Genomic DNA, 17,500 nt, shown 5'->3' with positions numbered 1-17,500 from the left:
AGTAGCTAAGCCAGGAGCGACTCGACATGGCCAGTACCGCCTCCGAACCCTGCATCTGTATGCGGAACAGTTTGACGGGCCGCGAACCAAGGTAACGCGTTCGCGTATCGGCCAGATCACCCGAAACGGGATCCAACACCGTACGAAGGAGCACTCCGTTCGTAAGTCCAATGTTCAGATAGATACAGCCGGACGTCTTAAGCGGAGCGTCATCATCATCATCGTCATCGTTTGCGGCTGTCTCCACCGTTCCCATCTCGACAATACACAGCGATTCGGCTGCTGACGGTAGGGCTTGCATCGACCGTGGAGATAAGCAATCGGAGGGATCAAGCGAGATAATGCGCACCGTGTTATCGGCTAGACCGACGGCCAAGAACCAGGAGCGCTGTTCACCGCTCGGTACGGATCCGAGTGCCATACACATCACTTCGCTTGGCATCTTCTTTCGCTCGGTGTACTCATTCAGCTGTCCAGTCTGTGATAGGCGAGAGTAAGAGGAATAATGATAAATCTAATTAGTATCCAGAGCTTCAACGCTTCGCTTTTGGTGCGATCTTTAACGGCAAGAAGAGTCAGTACTGCAGGGACACATGAAATTTAAATTCTCCACAAAGCGTGCAGATTCATGTATATCATCATTTTTAAGATATTGAGCGCAAAAATAATAATCTTCCCCCTTTTCGTTACTTACCGGATCCATCTCGAAGTACACCAGCTCTCCACCGGAAAGGGCGATCACGACCTGCCTCTGATTGACGGCACACTTCATGATCGTCTTTTTGCCCGGAGCTTTCCACTCGTTCACGCGCTTATCGGCGCGTATGTGTCGAATACCGTCCGGATACACCTGCACCAGAGCATCGTCCCCGAGGGCACTGCAGCAGAGTGTCGGCGTGGTACCAAGGAAGCCACTGTCCGTCACTTCCTCCACCGTGTCACCGATACTGAGGACGAGCGTGGCGTTTACGAAAGACACGATAATGTACGCATCGAACTCGTCTACGGAAGTGGCGAAAAAGAAGAAGAAAAAAGGACACAGAAAAGCACCATTCGGTGGTGCATTAGTAAATGTGATCTTCTTTCTTGGCTACTCTCATTCTTCACAAGTGCACGATCGTGCACACAACACCGGATAGTAGTAGTAGTAGATGATCCTTCTTATCATCACATCTGTTTCGAACCCATCGCTTTCGTTACCTACCTATTGGCCAAACGGATCATTTTTAGTATCGAGTGGGTGTGCGCGGCGCCACAAAAAGTGGACAATCATGGCGATGCTCACCCGGCGCTCGCACGCACACGCACCCTATTATTGTTGCCTGTGAACGAAAGGAAAACTGGTGTTTGTGATTCGCATTTCTACTTTCATTTCTTTCGTTTCTGCGGTGCAACACACACATACGTTAGTAGCGCAAGGATATGGAAAAGAACTTGTGTATCGAAGCAATAACGCACAGCATAGCTAGCTATGATATCCTCTGACAATGCTGCTGCTACTAAGGCGGCATATTTTACAATTATTGCCTACTATGAAATCATGTCAACACATTAAGGAGAGAGTGCGCGCATTGATCGCCTCACGGAAAAGACGCAGCCACAAAACAAAGAGCTCCACACCAAAAACCCGGACGATACTATGATGTGTGTGTTGCAGCAATTACTTATCGACGAACACCAGCTTTTAGTATTATTATCTGCAAAACTTCTATCAAATTGTGATAACTAATATACACACGCAAACTAACACACCAAGATTGGTTGTAAAAAGTAAGGACAAAATCGCCCCCTAAACTTACCATCAATTCGCTTCTTCACCGTCCAAACAGCATTCGGGTTACCGGGCAGCTCCGAGACGGCCATCTCCGACACCTCCAGCCCGTGCCGTAACACCCGAATCGATGACCGCGGACCACGGCCACACGCTAAATACAGCTGCGGTGTGTCTTCGTTGGCAAGATCGGCCACCTGGCAGCCTAGGATCGGCGCATACGACGGTATATCATCCACCATCACCAGGTTCTTGAGTTGACGTGGCGCAAAGAAGAACGTATCACCCTCCTCCAGCGGCATGGCCGAACTGAACTCCGGTTCATCATCATCGTCCCCGAGATGAGCAATTTGGTAGAGATAGTGATTACCGAACTCGCACGCCACAAACAGGAAGCCCGTCTTGAGCACGCACATGGCCGTCGCTGGGGGTACCGTGTCGAAGTACTTCAGCTTGATCTCCGACACCACATCATCGTCCGTCTCGAGCGTCACCTTGAAGATGTCACCCTGTTCCGTTTGAACGAGGAAGAAGTACATCGATTTGGTACGGTGCGTAGCGGAACAGATGAAGATCATGCCCCGTTCCGGATCGTCAAGATCGTTCCGTCGGCGCGGTATCGGACACCGGATATCGTGCTGATCTCCCAGGTTCTTGTAGGTCAGATAGTTTTCCGAACAAATCAGTACCCCCGATGGACCATCATTACCACCCGGGACCGAGATGAGGAAGTTGGCGTGTTCCTCGAGCGGTTCCGAGTATTTGCGCACCACGTGGTTCAGTCCAAGATCGAGCTCATAGAACGTGAGCGTTTGTTGGGTCTTGGCGGCCGCCTCCCCGGTTGGATCACCGTCCGCTTCTTCGTAATCGATCTCCAGACAGGCGAACATGGGATTCTCGAAGCCCACATCCACACCGACCATGTGGTAGGTAAGCGTGTTGGATTTGTGCGCCTCCAGTGGCGAAGAGATCGTCAGCCGAGCCTCCGAATCACGGTTGAGGATGTAGACGAGTTTTTGCTTCTCGATCGCACCGATCATAACTGCACGGCCTTTGGGATCGATTGATAGGTATTGACCCGGTACGATTCGCCGACAGCCTGACTTTCCGAACGTTTCCTGGTGTACCTTTTCCAGCTGATTCTTTACAGGGTTGTACTCGAGGATGACGATACGTCCCGAGTCCGATCCGATCACGGCATAATCTGTGTGCGAATGTGAAAGTAAAAGATCAGTGATTATGTCAAGTATAAAGATGCCCGGAAAGAGAGCGTCCCGACCCGGTGACGGGATGTAGGTGCAAATTTCAATTCAAGGTACGATCGAACCACATTCCTCAAAAGCGACTTGCGTCCGTGTCTTGGAGGACAAACTTTCTATAGGCGCTAAGGTTGTAGTTTTCGTGAACGTTACTTCTTTCGATCCAACATTCACGATGCAAGAACACGCCAAAGGAGATACCAAGCCCCTCCCCTTCCTACTTCCCTGCAAACACTCACCTTTGGAACCGCCCGTCAACCGGAAGGACATCAGCGAGCGTACCACGCCAAACACTTCCGTCTGCAGGAGCGTGTGTACCTTGCCCGTGTTCGGATCCGGCCGGACCAGCTCAAGTCCCTTGCCCTTGGCCAGCAGGATCTCCTGCAGCTTGGTGCCGGCGAAGCTACCGTGGACCGCGTGCGTGATGCCAGTGGCACGTTGCAGGATGAAATTGTACAGATACATCTTCCTGCCGGGTCCGGAATGCGGATTACCGTAGCCGTGCTAACTCTTAGTAGATGCAGAGAACGTCTGGCAGCGGAAATACGAAAGGAAAAATGGATTTTAAGATAAGATTAGGCTGGCCCATCTTTTTGAGGTTAGGGAAGGCACGCCGTGATGTGGTCGTCATAAACCTGAAAAAGTGGAATTCGGTTCCTGCCGTCGATGTTAATCCTGTACTAATTACCTGCGCAGCACCGTTTCCGCACTTGACAACGAGGTAGGCACGCGTTTTTACATCATTTTTAACTCCTTTTCTACTTCAACAATTTTTCTATACGCAGAATACACGACCGTTCCCGATGAGCGTTAGAAGAGAAAAGAGGGAGGGGAACCGAAGTACGGGAAAGGAACAGGAAAGACAGACTCATATTTTATTGGCCAGCACTGTAAGAATTGCACGCAACTGTCAAACGCTGAAACTGACTTCTAGCAGTTTATACTGTACGGTTTCGCGAGTCCAAAGTTCAAATTTTCGAACCAGCAGTTGCGTGGTGACAAAATCCACCACGTGATCGTATTGTTTCGGATGCGCTTCAGCTCATTGATTTCCGGGGCTGACATCTGCTTCCTTGCTATGTGCTTCCTTGCAGTTCCTTGCTCTTGCGAAAAATTATGTTTGCTTGTCCTTTTGATACACAATTTCAGATGATGCGTTTATTTTTTAGTTGCGAGAGATAAGTTCACTTCGTTTTCAAGATTTACAAGATTTACGCATAGTTACAGATAATAGATAAAGACCTAAAAGATGGAGCGGTATTTGGATTTTAGCAATGTTCTTAACGAAGATAAAAGATTATCCTTCTCTCTCATTTTTATTAGTTGCGCTTTCATTGTGCGCTTCAGGTTTCGTAAGGCAAGCTCGAGCCTAGCGAATAAATCTAACTCTTCCAGCAGTTGAGCTGTAGTTATGCCTGCATTCGTACCCGGAAGTGGTGCCGATGAAGCACTCGAGGGCGCACAGCACATCTTTGCGATATGAATGAATTGCACATCACAAAACTCGGACTGGTCTGGTTCTACCGCCTCTATACCATTTGCTTTCAAGAGATCCAGCATCTCCCTCAATAAGGGACATGTGAACCTATTACCTTCGAGGTAGATCTGCTTCAGGGAGGGAAAATCTGTTCGCAACTCCTCAAGATGTGCGTTCGGATTAGATACTAGACAGTTGCGCAGTATAAGCACTTCGAGCCGGGGCATAGTGCGAAACAAATCCAGTTGAAAACTATGGGGAATGAAGGAGTTCCGTGACAAATCGAGCATTCGCAGGCTCGACAGATTGCATTTCCTTGTATTGTCCAGGTAAAAAAGATCCAAATCGTCGAGGTACAGTTCAGTAAGGTTGACAAGATGACACAGGGCGGTTAAGTCGAAGGAAAATTCATCAGCCTTAATGAATGTGTCACCAATATTCAGCTTAGTTAAGCCCAGCAGGCCGCCTATGGAACCGAAATCATTGATTGGATTGCTGCGCAAGTTCAGCTCCTGCATAGATCGACCGCTTTGAACACTGACAGATTTGATCTTATTTCTCGAGGCATCGATGATACGGACGTTGCCGGTGATGTGCAGGAACTCCAGATCGCAGTTTCGCACTACCAAGTGTTCCAACCGTGGGAATCGTTCGTAGAATGCTGCTGATAATCTTTTCAACGATGAGTTGATGATGACCACACGTGTAATCGATGGATCACCCGCCACAGCCCCCTCCGTCTTCAGACCTTTCAACACACAAAACTCTTCCACGGAGTACGGAGCGTATTCAAAGCTTTCGATTAAACAATTAGCACTTAACGCCTCTTCGATCGAAGACAACGCGACAAGCGCGATCACTAAGAACCTCATCTCAACCAGAACAACGGTAGCAACGATCAGCTGTAACCTTCTTGATCAACTGCTCTGACTGAAATGATTGTTGTGACCTTTACGCTACCATTATGGGGATTATGAATGCGTCATCCGCAATCGCTTTGCATACGGTGGTAAGAGGACCGATTTTTTTGGGGGGTTCGTGATTTCTTTAAATCACTATTGTCTAGGCGGTTCTATTCCCTTATCAGTTCAGCGGAGGCCTTTTAAAGGAAATCTATCATGCCAAGCCACTTTTATTCCGACGACTCTTGCTTTGTCATAATCATGATTACATGTCATGTCATACATGATTTATTTCTCTTCAGCTTTACCGTTTTGATATAACGCATAGAAGATTCCTAATATTAGCTTATCAATTCCACCCATCTTTTTCGATTTTTTAGGTGAATTTGAAAAACACCCATTACTTGTGGTCGTGATGATGGTATTGTACCGATGACCGGTATCGATAGTTTTGTTACCGGAGTAGTTGGAAGCGGAATAATGAAAGACTCACAGCACATTTGCGAAATGAGTCTGTATCCCTGGTTACACTGTTCGGGCTGCTCCGGTTCTAGCGCTTCGATACCATTTGCTTTCAGGAGATCCAACAGCTGACTGAAAAGAGGACATTTTGATTGATTGCCTACCGTTGTAGTAGCGACGAGCGGTCATAACCTTCTCGACCAACTGCACTGGCTGGAATGATTGTTGTGGCCCCAACGCTAAGATCACGGGGATTCCCGACACGTCATCCGCGATCGCTTTGCATACGGTGATAAGAGGACCGACATTCGTAGGGTTTTCTTAATTTCTTTCTATATTCTGGGCACCCCTACTCCCTTATCACAGCGGAGGCTACAATAAGTAACGAAATCGTTGAGTAAAGCATAAACGCGCAACAGTCCACTCCGGAAGTATGTCTTTTTATTTTTGTTCGCTCGTCCACCCCGTGACCACAGCGCACTACCGTAATGACACATGAAATCTTTTGCAATACAATTTTTGTTACCATTTTACCGCACACCGTCGTTTTTAAACGAAAAGAAAAACCATGACGACGCGCGAGAAATGCTTGCAATGTTTGGCCTCATATCTAGTCGCCATCGAGCCGCACTATGCTAACCTGTTTCAATTCTTCATATGCCTTCTGCCACCCCGCGTTCGGTCAAATGATGTGCGTTTCGTTAAAAGTAAAAATGAACCGACAAAAACCGTGACATCCCCGGGTGTACCCCGGGTTTGGTGTTCGTTCGTTTTCCCTGTCCCCTCCCAATTCAATGTAATCCGCCATTCGTTCGAAATGCGTTCGATTTGCTCGATGGGCATTTTGAGTTAAGTATTTTAGAAAAGGATTGCGCACACCAAAGAGAATTCCTAACACGCGCTGCATTCGTTGGCGTTACTTTGCGATCGTCTGCGATCATTCTTTGCGCCCGTTTCACACGCTTTCGCGATCTCTATCAGCTATTTGATTTATCGGTTAGTGACTTTCGGTTTTGTATTTCATGTGGCTATAGGTTAAACATTCCGGTAAGGGGCATTGCTGCGTGGCAATAATGTTCCTTTACGTTTGATTTGATTACTGGAGTGGGTGAAGGGGGTGACTCTATTATTGGGCTGTGGTTTCATATATCTATGTCCTCTCTATGTAATGCTTAAAATGCGGAGCACTTCCCTCTGCTAATCACGATCATCCTTACATCACCGACCTTCGTACACCGATCACCGAAGGACGCATCGTGAATGTCTTCCGTCCTGTTCTGTCATACTTTGTCTCAGCTCTCCAATTCAATGCATATCATATCACCGGAATATCATTCACTTCAAATCATCAATCATCATCAATTATTGCATTCAATTCTATACGTTCCGTTCCTAGCTCTGCATAACCGTTTGCCACTTCCTGGAGATCGCAGGTCCCTTTTTCAGCGACGCACTCCGGAGAAAGTGGCTAAGGAAGTGTAAGGGGAGAGATGCTCTATCGTAACACGAGATTTCTTGAGTTCAGAAAATGCTTCAACTGTTATAATGCGTGTTCTATCTCATTTTATCGCGTCCTGTCTCCATGGAGAAAGGGGGCACGATAAAGCGAAAAGGAAAGAGAGAGAGAGCGCACAAGGGATAGTATGTTGGAAAGATAAGTAAGATAGATAGTGTGGAAAAATAGAGACTCTTGGGCAAGTGTTGCTTAACAATTCCATACTTCTGCACCTACCGCCGCTTCGCTCGCTTCTTTACGCATCGCTATAACGTTCGATAAACATAGCTTAGTGCTCAATTCAACATGCTTGCATTCAACAATTTCCGTGTATTCGAAACCCTGTGTTCATGGTTGGCTGGCTGGCTGGCTGGCTGGCTGGTGGGCTGACTCAATTCAAACAAGGTCAGACCACCTTCCCGTCTTTGGTAGTGTACATAAGGTAGTGGCCGCTCACGTTGCCTGTCTCCTTCCGTCTCCTTGACCGATCCCGTCGTTCGCTCTCCGTTTAACTACTCTATGGTTCTATCATTTCTGTTCTGTGTTCTGTGCCGACGATCCTCATTCCCATTTCCCGTTGCGTTGCGCATTCCAATTCCCTATCTTCTGCTCCTTACAAGGTTTGCAATTCGTAGTTCACAGCTGACAAGCGTGGCTCTATGGTTGTTACTGGGCGTTTTATTTAGGGAACAAACAAAATGAGGGAACATTTCAACATTACTCCTTCCCTGTTCCCACCTGTTGGCTGTAGAAATATTTGTTCGTTTTTTGTGTTTAAGAAATTGGTGTTGGTTTCACGATGCGATGCACATGCACACGAGGAGACCGGACTTGCTGCGTGCTCGCGGCGGTCATCCGATCGTAGGTCGTATCTTTCACTAACAGCCCTTCATCCAAGTAGACAACATAAAGTTTCGTCCTTCTTATGGATCATCTTATTTGTAGTGTTTCAGTTTAAAACAAAAACATTCCACCTTCCCCCCCGTGGACAACGATTTCCATTAGCGTTAGTTCATAGTTCATTCATTTGTTAAGTTGAGTTGGTTTGTAATTGACTATTTCATCCGATTAAGTACTATTTAACGTGCTCTGCTCTGCTCTGCTGTGCTGGGAGAAACGAATAAGCCCTATCCGCAGGGGAACTGCTGTCACCAGCTGCCGTTAAATGGGATCCCCGGTGCAACGATCGGTAATTGATAAAAAAAACGCTAAAAGCTTATAACCGAACAAACGAACGAACGTTGTATTAACCTTGTCACTTTTACTTGTTTTTGGTTTCCGGTTTTGGCGCCACTCACTGCCCAATCGATGTATCCCTGTACTCGGTGATATTTATATAAATATATGTATATATCTATTCCATTAGAGAGAACTTCAACTAACTTAAAGTACCGCAAACATTCGTCACACAGCTTCCTCTCTCTGTCTAACACACTAATCGTACACATGCTTGTTCCATTCCGTTCCGTGAACGTATTTCCATCGTGTTATCGGTCGCTGTGCGTGTGTGTGTGTGTGTGTGTTTATATTTATTTTGTATTCCATTCATTAGGTCTGTTCTAAGAAGAGTATATCGAAAGAGCACATTTGATTTTGAAAATTCCAATTCTAGGCTACTACGATGTACGTGTACTATCTAAACGTAAAAACGTACCCGGCGAACCTGGTGACAAAAAAAGGGATTATCAAATCAATTTCAACATCTCCAGTGGTAGTAGTAGTAGCAGTAGAAGTAATAGTAGTAGTAGTAGTACCTGCAACGCAATAGTCTCAGTCTCAATTTTGATTCAACCGTGTACCGACGCCTTTCCGTCTGGGGCCTATGTGCTTGCGTATAGATTTGATGCGTCGCTTTGTCCTTGTGTAACTTCATTGTTTTTTTTTTGTTTTGATTTATGGATTTTATTTGATTTGACGCTCTATGCGTTATTATGCTCTTCCTTTTCCTCTCGCTTCCTTTCGCGATTTGCTAATTTTATTTTATATTTAATGGCTTCTGTATTTCTGCTACTTCTATGTGCCTTTCGCGTTGTGCATCGCTGCCTATCTGGTCCATTTAGAGTGAAACACGTGTAGAGTGTAAAAAACAACGGAAAATTAAGAAAAAACAGTTAAAAATTGGCATAGAAAGCATGAGAGAAGTAGAAAAGGCCGATACAAAACACCACTAAATTGGTAATCAAACAAGTAATAAGCAAAAGTGCGTTCCGATCGGGAACAAAACGATCCACCACAAAATGCCCAAAATGAACGATCGTTGGCAGTGAAGATGATCGTGACCGATCTTTCTTTCTCTTTATCTTTCTCTCTCTCTCTCTCTCTCTCTCTCTCTCTCTCTCTCTCTCTCTCTCTCTCTCTCTCTCTCTCTCTCTCTCTCTCTCTCTCTCTCTCTCTCTCTCTCACCAACGTGGATCCCCTTGGTGTCCAAGATCGAACTTTCTCCCTGAACTTAAAACACACTACACCACAACGACGTCCGCTTTGATTGATTTCGTTTAGCGCTTATCCACTTATCCTAACATGCTCCTACCTCTAGTGCTCGGCGAGTAAGACTCACTCGAGCAGTACGTTACATTAACAATTAGAAAAAAAGAAAGTGACCTGGAAAGTACTCCGCTCGTTATCACTACACAGCCTATCGTCTGCTACTACAGATCAAGTGTTGGAACGCCACGCGCCTTGACCGAGCGCGCTAGTCCCGGGTTTCTACACCTGTCTACTCTAGTTTGATTTCGTTATTTGATTTCAATGCTTACTGTCCACACTTGCCCGGTTAACCACTCCTGGCGCACTGGCGATGATGGTCGGTCGGTTTCGGCGGCTAGCTAAAATACTTTAAACCGGCCACCAGCAGAAACTTTTCGATGAACAGCTCCGAATCCAGCACGGCAATGTGAGCCGCTCGACCGATCAGCGCATTGGCCGTATGCGGCAGTGCATGGTGTACATCGAACCGGGCCAGTGTCAGATCCTGGCGGGCCAGCATCGGTGCTATAATGTTGTGCACCATTTCTCTGTCGAAAATGAAGGCAAATGTGTGTCAGCAGAAGGTCATGGATGGCTGCACAACCAAAGCACTTACCGGTATACGATCCCAAGATTGGATTGATCCCGTACGGCCGACTTGCAGAGCTCGAGGCGGGCCGAGTGCGGTGGTACGTAGCGATCCTGCGACGAACCGCACAGCAACACGTTCTTGAAGTGGTGCAGCGTGCTCCGTTGGCTTAACCGGTACAGGAAACTCAACCGCGGATCGGCCGCATCCCGTAGGCACAGCTGCAGCAGCGAGCCCGACTTCTTCCACTTCTGCATAAACCACATTCCTGCAAAAGAAGCAAAAAAACACAACATACAACGGTCATTAGCTGGCCCTTCAAGGCGGCCCCGCCCTCTGCTTACCCATGTTCACCAGTCCACTGGAGTTGTAGAGCGTTCCGAGATGGGGCCCGGACAGTGACAGAAAGGTGTGCAGCCGGGACAGGAGTGGACGCATCTGCGGTCTGGCGAGGGCCGATCGTACGATGATCGTACCGAGCGAGTGGGCCACGAAGGAGATGCGGCTCGGATTGAGCTGATATGTTTCGATGTGGTACAGCACTTCGGCCACCAGCCGATCCGTCATCGTCTCAAAGTCCGAGAACGTATCGCCCTGGTTCCGCTCGGACATCAGAAACTCCAGGTGCGCCCCGGGCAGTCCAAGCTCGAGGTACGTCCTCACTAGCCGCAGATCGGCCGAGTTTCCATCCAACCCATGCACACAGATCACCAGATGGAGGCCGGCCGGCGAGAACGCCCGGAACTCGTCCGCAATATGAAAGTACGGCATATCGGAGGCCAGCTTCTGGAAGTCGGAATAGATCGAACCGGAGTAGTTGATCTGTTTGCGGAACTCCTCGCGACACTTTTCGAACTCTAGCAGCTGCATCGGTGGATCGACACGCTTCCGGGTTGGGTCTTCTGTTTCCTCGTCTTCCTCTTCATCCACCGCATCTTCGGCCGGATGATCCACTGCACCGTCGGTGGTCGGTTTACTGGAACGACGAACTGGTGCAGCGATCGGTACTGACTCAGCAGCCTGCATCTGCTCCCGTACCGAGGATTTCCGTTCGATGGCCGTCGCTTGTACGGTGACACTTTGCGCAGGTATCGTCGACGGTGCAGCCACGGATGGACCAATTGGCCCGTAGTGTTGCTGTTGCTGCTGTTGCTGCTGCTGCACGATGTTACCGTTGCTGCTGGCAGTTGGAGCATTGTAGTTCGCTGTAACGTTCGCGTTGTTGAGCGTCTCGGCGCACTTGGCGATGGCGGCCAGCTCGTTGGAGCTCTGGGACTTCATAATGGGCCGCGGGGTCTTTACGACCTCGTAGATGTGGTAGAGCGGATTATCGATGGCCTGTACCTCACACTTCTTCCCGGTACTGTTAACCATCGGCAGACCGTGGCCATTGTGCTGTGGTTTGCTGTAATGATGCGGAGTGGCATAGTGATGCTGTTGTTGCTGCTGAGGCTGCGGCTGCTGCTGATGTGGCAGCAACTGAGGAGCTGTTATGATCTGCGGTTGAAACACAACCGATAGCGGCGTCTGTTGGACCACGGTTGGTGTGGGATTGCTCTTCGGCAGTGTGGCATAGTACTGGACCTGCTGACGTAACTGCTGCTGCTGCTGTTGCTGCTGTTGCTGCTGCGATGGTTGCTGCGATGGTTGCTCCTCCTTTCCTTTCATCTGCTGAGCCTGCACGGAACGGTGCTGATCCGGTGGAGGAATGCTAAGCGGTGCTAGGGTGAGTGCTGCCTTCATCTTGCCACCCCTCAAAGGTCCCAGATCCTCGATGAAGGACGGTGGATCCCGGAACTCGTCCGGTGGTGGTGGCACATCGCGAAACTGCTGAGGTGGCAATAGCCGCAGATCGTCAAACACGTAGTCCGAGATGTGTGCCAGGTCGAAGTCCGATTTGGACTTTTCCTTCTTATTCGTGCGCCTCGGTGGCCGTATGTCGGCCGTGTTGATGCCACCGGTAACGTCAAGAATGTCCTGCTTTGTCTGGTGCTTCTCGGGAGCACGCTTCCCACTAACCATCCCATAGGGGCCGCTGGTGGTTGCAGCAGCAGCAGCAGCGGCAGCCGCCGTCGCCGCCGCTGCTGCCGCTCGCGCTCGCGTATCATTCCAATCCTTCTCCAGATTGCGCCAGTTCTCTGTTTGTACCGAGCCGCGGAACATATCGGAGGGTGCGGCGCCGGAACTAGCAGCCGCACTTGGTTTCGATTTCATCGAGCTTTGGTTACTGCGAGCGAAAAACTCGGCCGTCGATGAAGCCGTACTGTTCTTGCGTTGTCCACCACTACCACCTCCACCACTCCCGGTGGCCATGAACCGTGGTTGCTCGTTCAGTAGCTTTAGCAGCTTCTTTCGTAGCTGTTCCCCGTTCACGATGCGTTGCTGCTGATCGGCATTCCGGAGCGTATCGGGACTTGAAGGTCCCGAGCTGCGTCGGCTCGACACCCAACCTGACTGTTCACTCAAGGAGGACGTGGACTCGCTGCTCGAGTGTCGTCGCCTCAACCGGAAGCTGGCTGCCGTGGGCGGTGAGTTACTGGCGAAGGCAGCCGGTGGTGGTGCTAGGTTCGGGAGCGATTCACTGAATCCACCAACGGCCCCACCCGTACCGGGGATCACAACCGAACCACCGACCGGACCACGAACCGGTTCTACGAGCTCGAGGTTCTCGAGCTGAAAGGGAACGCTGGCAGAGGACAGCAGACGGCGCTGCTGCTTGTTGCGTGTCCGGGGCGTTACCTCGGTGGGACTGTCCGAGCTGCTCGAGTGCCCGGTAGCGCCCGGTATCGGTCCGGATCCGTTCGCTATCGTGACCATCTGACGGAAGTCCGTCACGCGGATACGCGAGAATTCGACCGAACGGTGCGGTAACGTCGCCGAGTTGACACCGGAGTGACCACCGGTCTCACGACGGTCACCATTGTGTTGCGTCGCGTTCCGTAGCTGCTGCGATGAGTTACTCCGTGGGATCGTGTTCGAGCTGGATTTGGTCGGAAGGGAACAGGAACTGGATTGTTGCTGTTTTTGCTGTTGTTGCTGTTGCTGCTGAGAGGATTTAGGTTTGCTGCGTACAGGAGGGAAGGAACTGCGTGGTGCGATACCATTACTGCCACCAAGTCCGGCACCCTTCGGTAACGAATTGTAGTAGCTACCGGCTGCTCCAGAAGCAGCCCCTAATCCTTGACTTGCACCATCCATCGGTCCCTCAATTGTATGGTTATGATGGGAACCCGATGACCGTGGTGCTCCCTGCGACTTCAGCTCATGCCGGTAGTCACCGTGGCCGGTAGTACGACTAGCCGGTTGACCGTATCCATTCAACAACCCCGAAAGGGCTACATCCTGCTGCAGATCGTAGGTTGGATTGTGGATCGCGGTCGCACCACCGTGCAGCAGCTTCCGGGGATCGCCCGGGTTCTTGTACTTCTCCCGGAATTCGTTAATGTTCCGCAGCAAATCCTCCGCCTGCACCGGATTCTTGGGCTTTGACTTGGGCAGTGTCTGTAGCAGGGTAACACCACCACCGACAGAGAACTGCTGATGTTGTTGCTGTTGTGGCAGTTGCTGCTGGTACAGACCGACGCTGGACTGTCTCGGTGGTGGTTGCTGCTGCTGCTGCTGCTGGTGGTGGCCAGAATTTGAGCTAGCCTGTGCCGCGTAGTGTCCCTGCTGGTAGCCATTGTTGCCGTGAAAGTGCTGACGTGGCAATGAAGCCGTTGGATGTAGCTCGAGCTGATCGAGCGACTTGCTGTGGCGCGTCGGCAGTGTACCATGCACCGGACCGGCCGTATAAACGCCCTTGAACGTTTGATCCCAACCACCATGACAGCCGCTTTCGGTCGCCATCGATTGCTGCTGCTGCTGCAGCAATGGCGCAGTAACAGGCTGTTGCTGCTGCTGTTGCTGTGGCGGCTGCGGTGTTTGCTGATCAGCACCACCGAGTAGCGTGGTAACCGAATGGCGTGACAGTGTCTTCAGACCAAGCCCATTCTGTGAGGCGGCGGCCGCCGGTGTAATGGTGAGACTGGCCTGCAGGATGTCTCCACCGAGCGCGTACCGTGGTGTCATGATACCCAGGTAGCTACCACACAGCTTCGGTATCGGATCGATACCGTAGCACGGTCCGATGCCGCACGAACATTCCTTTCCGCCATTACCACCGCCAATGCTCATCATCGGAGCGATCTTGTTCGGATGATGATGATGGTGATGATGAGGGTGAGGATGCTGCTGCTGCTGCTGTTGCTTACCCGAGTGATTGGGAATGAGGCTACCATTGCCACCTGGTTTCAGCAACGTCGTTAACATGTTACCGGTGCTGGCCGTAATGGTTGTACCGGATGCACCGACATCCCGTGTCCCATTCAGATGAGGCTCACTACCCGATCGTCGCTTCCCGTACTCGTGCGCATCCGTGTAGCGATCCTCGAAGATGAGTGGCAACGAGTTAGCATCGCCATCGAGCGGTGTACAGTGGACCGGGAGTGGTGGCAACGAGGAAAGGTACCGCGACCGTCTGGCACTCTCACAGATCGACACGTAGTTCTGGTAGTTGGAATCATAGCAACCGCTCGCCAGATGACGCGGATTGTCGATCACGAAGAAGCCCTCGGCGAAGCGGCGGACACGCAGCGTGTGGTGCTTCTTGGCCAGCAGCCCGTGAACGGCCGGTTGCGTGGCGGCCGAAAGGACACGGCGCCAGTACAGGATACACTCGGCGCACAGCTGCGCAATGTCCGAGTTGGCCCGGGCCGCCAGATCATCCTCCGTGTCCAGTAGCTAACGGAGACAGAAAGAGAGAGACAACAAAGAGAAGTCATTGAAGGCAGCCGGTCATCGGTCTTACCCGGGGGGACCCTCTTACCTTGGCCGAATCGGACAGCTTGCTCAGTCTTTGCTCGGTGTCGAGGTTGGAGAGGGGTGTGGAACCGGTAAGGGCGGACCACTGGTGGGGCAGCACGGTGCAGAACTCCTGCAGTGACAGCCGGAGCGACTCGAGCGCCCCGAGCAGCAAGGCACAGATATCCTTGTGGACGTTCCGGGCGTGCACGAGCCGGCCGGCCGATCCACCGCCACACTTCGCCCCGCTGCCCACCTGGGGACCGAAGAAGATGGCCTCGAGGGGACCGGGCGAGTTGCCACCGCGGCAGTTCAGCTTCGAGCCGCCCATCCACGGTTTCGTCGACTTGGGTGCGCTGGAATGTGCGAAAGGGAAACAACAGAGAAAGAGAGAGAGAGAGAGAGAGAGAGAGAGATGGATAAAGACGTGTCGTGGATCAGTCGTGGATGCTTGCGAAGGAGAAGGATGCAAGAGAGACAGGCATACAGGTGATCTCTGGTCGATCGTGAAGAGATACTAGGAATGCAAACCAAACAGAGAGATAGAGAGAGAGAGAGAGAGAGCGGAGAGAGTTTGTGACTTTGGAAGGATAAGAAGGACAGTAAGAGCAAGAAAGAACGATAGATAAGAGATAGAGAGACAAAGTGGGAGCATGAGAGCGAGAGAGAGAGAGAGAGAGAGAGAGAGAGAGAGAGAGAGAGAGAGAGAGAGAAGGAAAGAGAGAGAAGGAGAATCGGTGCATTGACTTCGGGGAGTCACTCCTGACAACGGGGTCGTTTTGAGCCATATTTTTAGTCAACATAAAGCCATGTGAAAGTGTCTCCAATTTCATCTGCCATTGTATGCGTCGTAATTAGGCGGCTTCGTTAGCTGCTACCCACTCCTACGCACTCTCCTTTCTGATTTGTCACAAAAAAGCCAATCATGGTCCAAGGATGGTCCCTTTTCCAGGAAGATGCTTTCCTGAGCGAGAGAAAGAGAGACTCCTGTTACGTGGCAGGAGGTTGCGTGGCTCGGAATTAACCAAGCGGAAGCGCCTACATTACGCCTGGAAACATGTGGCTAAATTGAGGGGTGATGGAGGATAAGAGGTGAAGTGGTAGCAAACGTATTGCTTCACAATGTAGCGACACTCGCGGTGACACTGATTATTTGAATGAGTTCGCAAGAAGCTGTCCATTAACAGCGTCTTCACACAATAGACAGTTATGTATCCGATCCATGGAACGATTGCTTTAGATCTCGCGTATGTTACTGAAACTGAAACACCTCAAAAGAGTGCTAAATTTATGCTTGACTAGAACGACAAAAAACCAAATGATCATAATTAGCATAACAACCAGTGGAAACAAAATACAAACAAAGGAATACAATTAATCTACGATATTCAGAATAAAAAGGAAATGCAGCTCTTTAGTAAACTCTCTCTCAGAGCTTAACAAAAAATCATAGAAATAGGCATCCTAACACGAGCTTAAAAACAGTTTTCCCCGTTTTTTGTTGATGGAATGAAGGGAAATAAATCTAAACTCATGGTAGACCATTCGCAAAAAGTTTGTCGCTGAAGAATATAAAATGAAATCCATTTTGTTAATAGCGCTAATATGGATGAAAGGAAATACAACAAATTATTTCTGAGATGGGTAAAAAATACTACAAATCAATAAGGGATGTGATTCAAAAGGATTGTATTCTTTTATGTTCTGAGGAACCCACTCCACTTTCAAAAATGTGTGATTTGTAATCGAACAAATTTAAAGCATGTGTCAAAACGTATCCCCTCGCGAATGGCAGCAAATGGTTAAGATAAAGTCGTAAATGAGTGAGTGCGTTTGTTTGTGCCAAAGTGCCAAAAGAAAGAAGGCGAAAGGACAAAGAGTGATTTTAATAGAATTTCCCGAAATCGTATTCCCAAATATGCTCGTAAAAAGTGAAAGATGTGAGAGCAAGAAAAAACCCGGAGTTCTCGAGTGGAAGGGTGCCTTGAGAGAGCTGTGCACGCAAATCAAGCACAATCCGTTTGTCCCAACTGACGGGTGTTGTGGTGCATTTCAGTGACCGCTGGACAGTAAGATAAACGAGACAAACGATAGACGACACACGAAGACAGAAAGCGAGCGAGCGAGCGAACGAGTGAAAGGTGACTAATAGGGATAGGATAGAATTCGATAAAAACGAATGCGGAACACGAATAACTCTATAAACAGACACACACACACACACACACACACGCACGCAC

At 49.7% G+C, this 17,500-nt stretch overlaps 2 protein-coding genes across 5 annotated transcripts in view; both read right to left on the bottom strand.

The window, feature by feature from the left end:
- Nucleotides 1-3,833, bottom strand: part of LOC125957852 (splicing factor 3B subunit 3) — an 8,060-nt gene extending 4,227 nt beyond the window's left edge. For 2 of the 4 annotated variants that reach the window (XM_049690855.1, XM_049690856.1), the window contains exons 1-5: nucleotides 3,719-3,833; nucleotides 3,270-3,561; nucleotides 1,800-2,975; nucleotides 695-1,002; nucleotides 1-478 (exon numbers count right to left, since the gene is read on the bottom strand). The exon at nucleotides 1-478 is cut by the window's left edge and continues 1,524 nt beyond it. In XM_049690855.1, the coding sequence (XP_049546812.1) occupies nucleotides 1-478; nucleotides 695-1,002; nucleotides 1,800-2,975; nucleotides 3,270-3,495 (2,188 nt within the window). In that variant the 5' untranslated portion in view covers nucleotides 3,496-3,561; nucleotides 3,719-3,833. Of the gene's footprint in view, nucleotides 479-694; nucleotides 1,003-1,204; nucleotides 1,341-1,799; nucleotides 2,976-3,269; nucleotides 3,562-3,718 lie in introns of those variants that run through there. The other 2 variants (XM_049690857.1, XM_049690858.1) reach the window with 2 other exon arrangements.
- Nucleotides 3,834-6,302: 2,469 nt separating this feature from the next.
- Nucleotides 6,303-17,500, bottom strand: part of LOC125957894 (uncharacterized) — a 40,924-nt gene continuing 29,726 nt past the window's right edge. Inside the window, exons 5-10 of the mRNA XM_049690918.1 lie at nucleotides 15,286-15,616; nucleotides 14,332-15,200; nucleotides 12,519-14,253; nucleotides 10,766-12,398; nucleotides 10,449-10,689; nucleotides 6,303-10,380 (exon numbers count right to left, since the gene is read on the bottom strand). Coding sequence (XP_049546875.1) covers nucleotides 10,188-10,380; nucleotides 10,449-10,689; nucleotides 10,766-12,398; nucleotides 12,519-14,253; nucleotides 14,332-15,200; nucleotides 15,286-15,616 — 5,002 coding nt within the window. The 3' untranslated portion in view covers nucleotides 6,303-10,187. The remainder of the gene's footprint in view (nucleotides 10,381-10,448; nucleotides 10,690-10,765; nucleotides 12,399-12,518; nucleotides 14,254-14,331; nucleotides 15,201-15,285; nucleotides 15,617-17,500) is intronic.

Source organism: Anopheles darlingi, chromosome 3 (genome assembly GCF_943734745.1).
Source record: "Anopheles darlingi chromosome 3, idAnoDarlMG_H_01, whole genome shotgun sequence".
Taxonomy (NCBI): Eukaryota; Metazoa; Arthropoda; class Insecta; order Diptera; family Culicidae; genus Anopheles; species Anopheles darlingi.
Note: the sequence above shows the minus strand (reverse complement) of the source record. Positions and strands in the feature narration are given on the sequence as shown.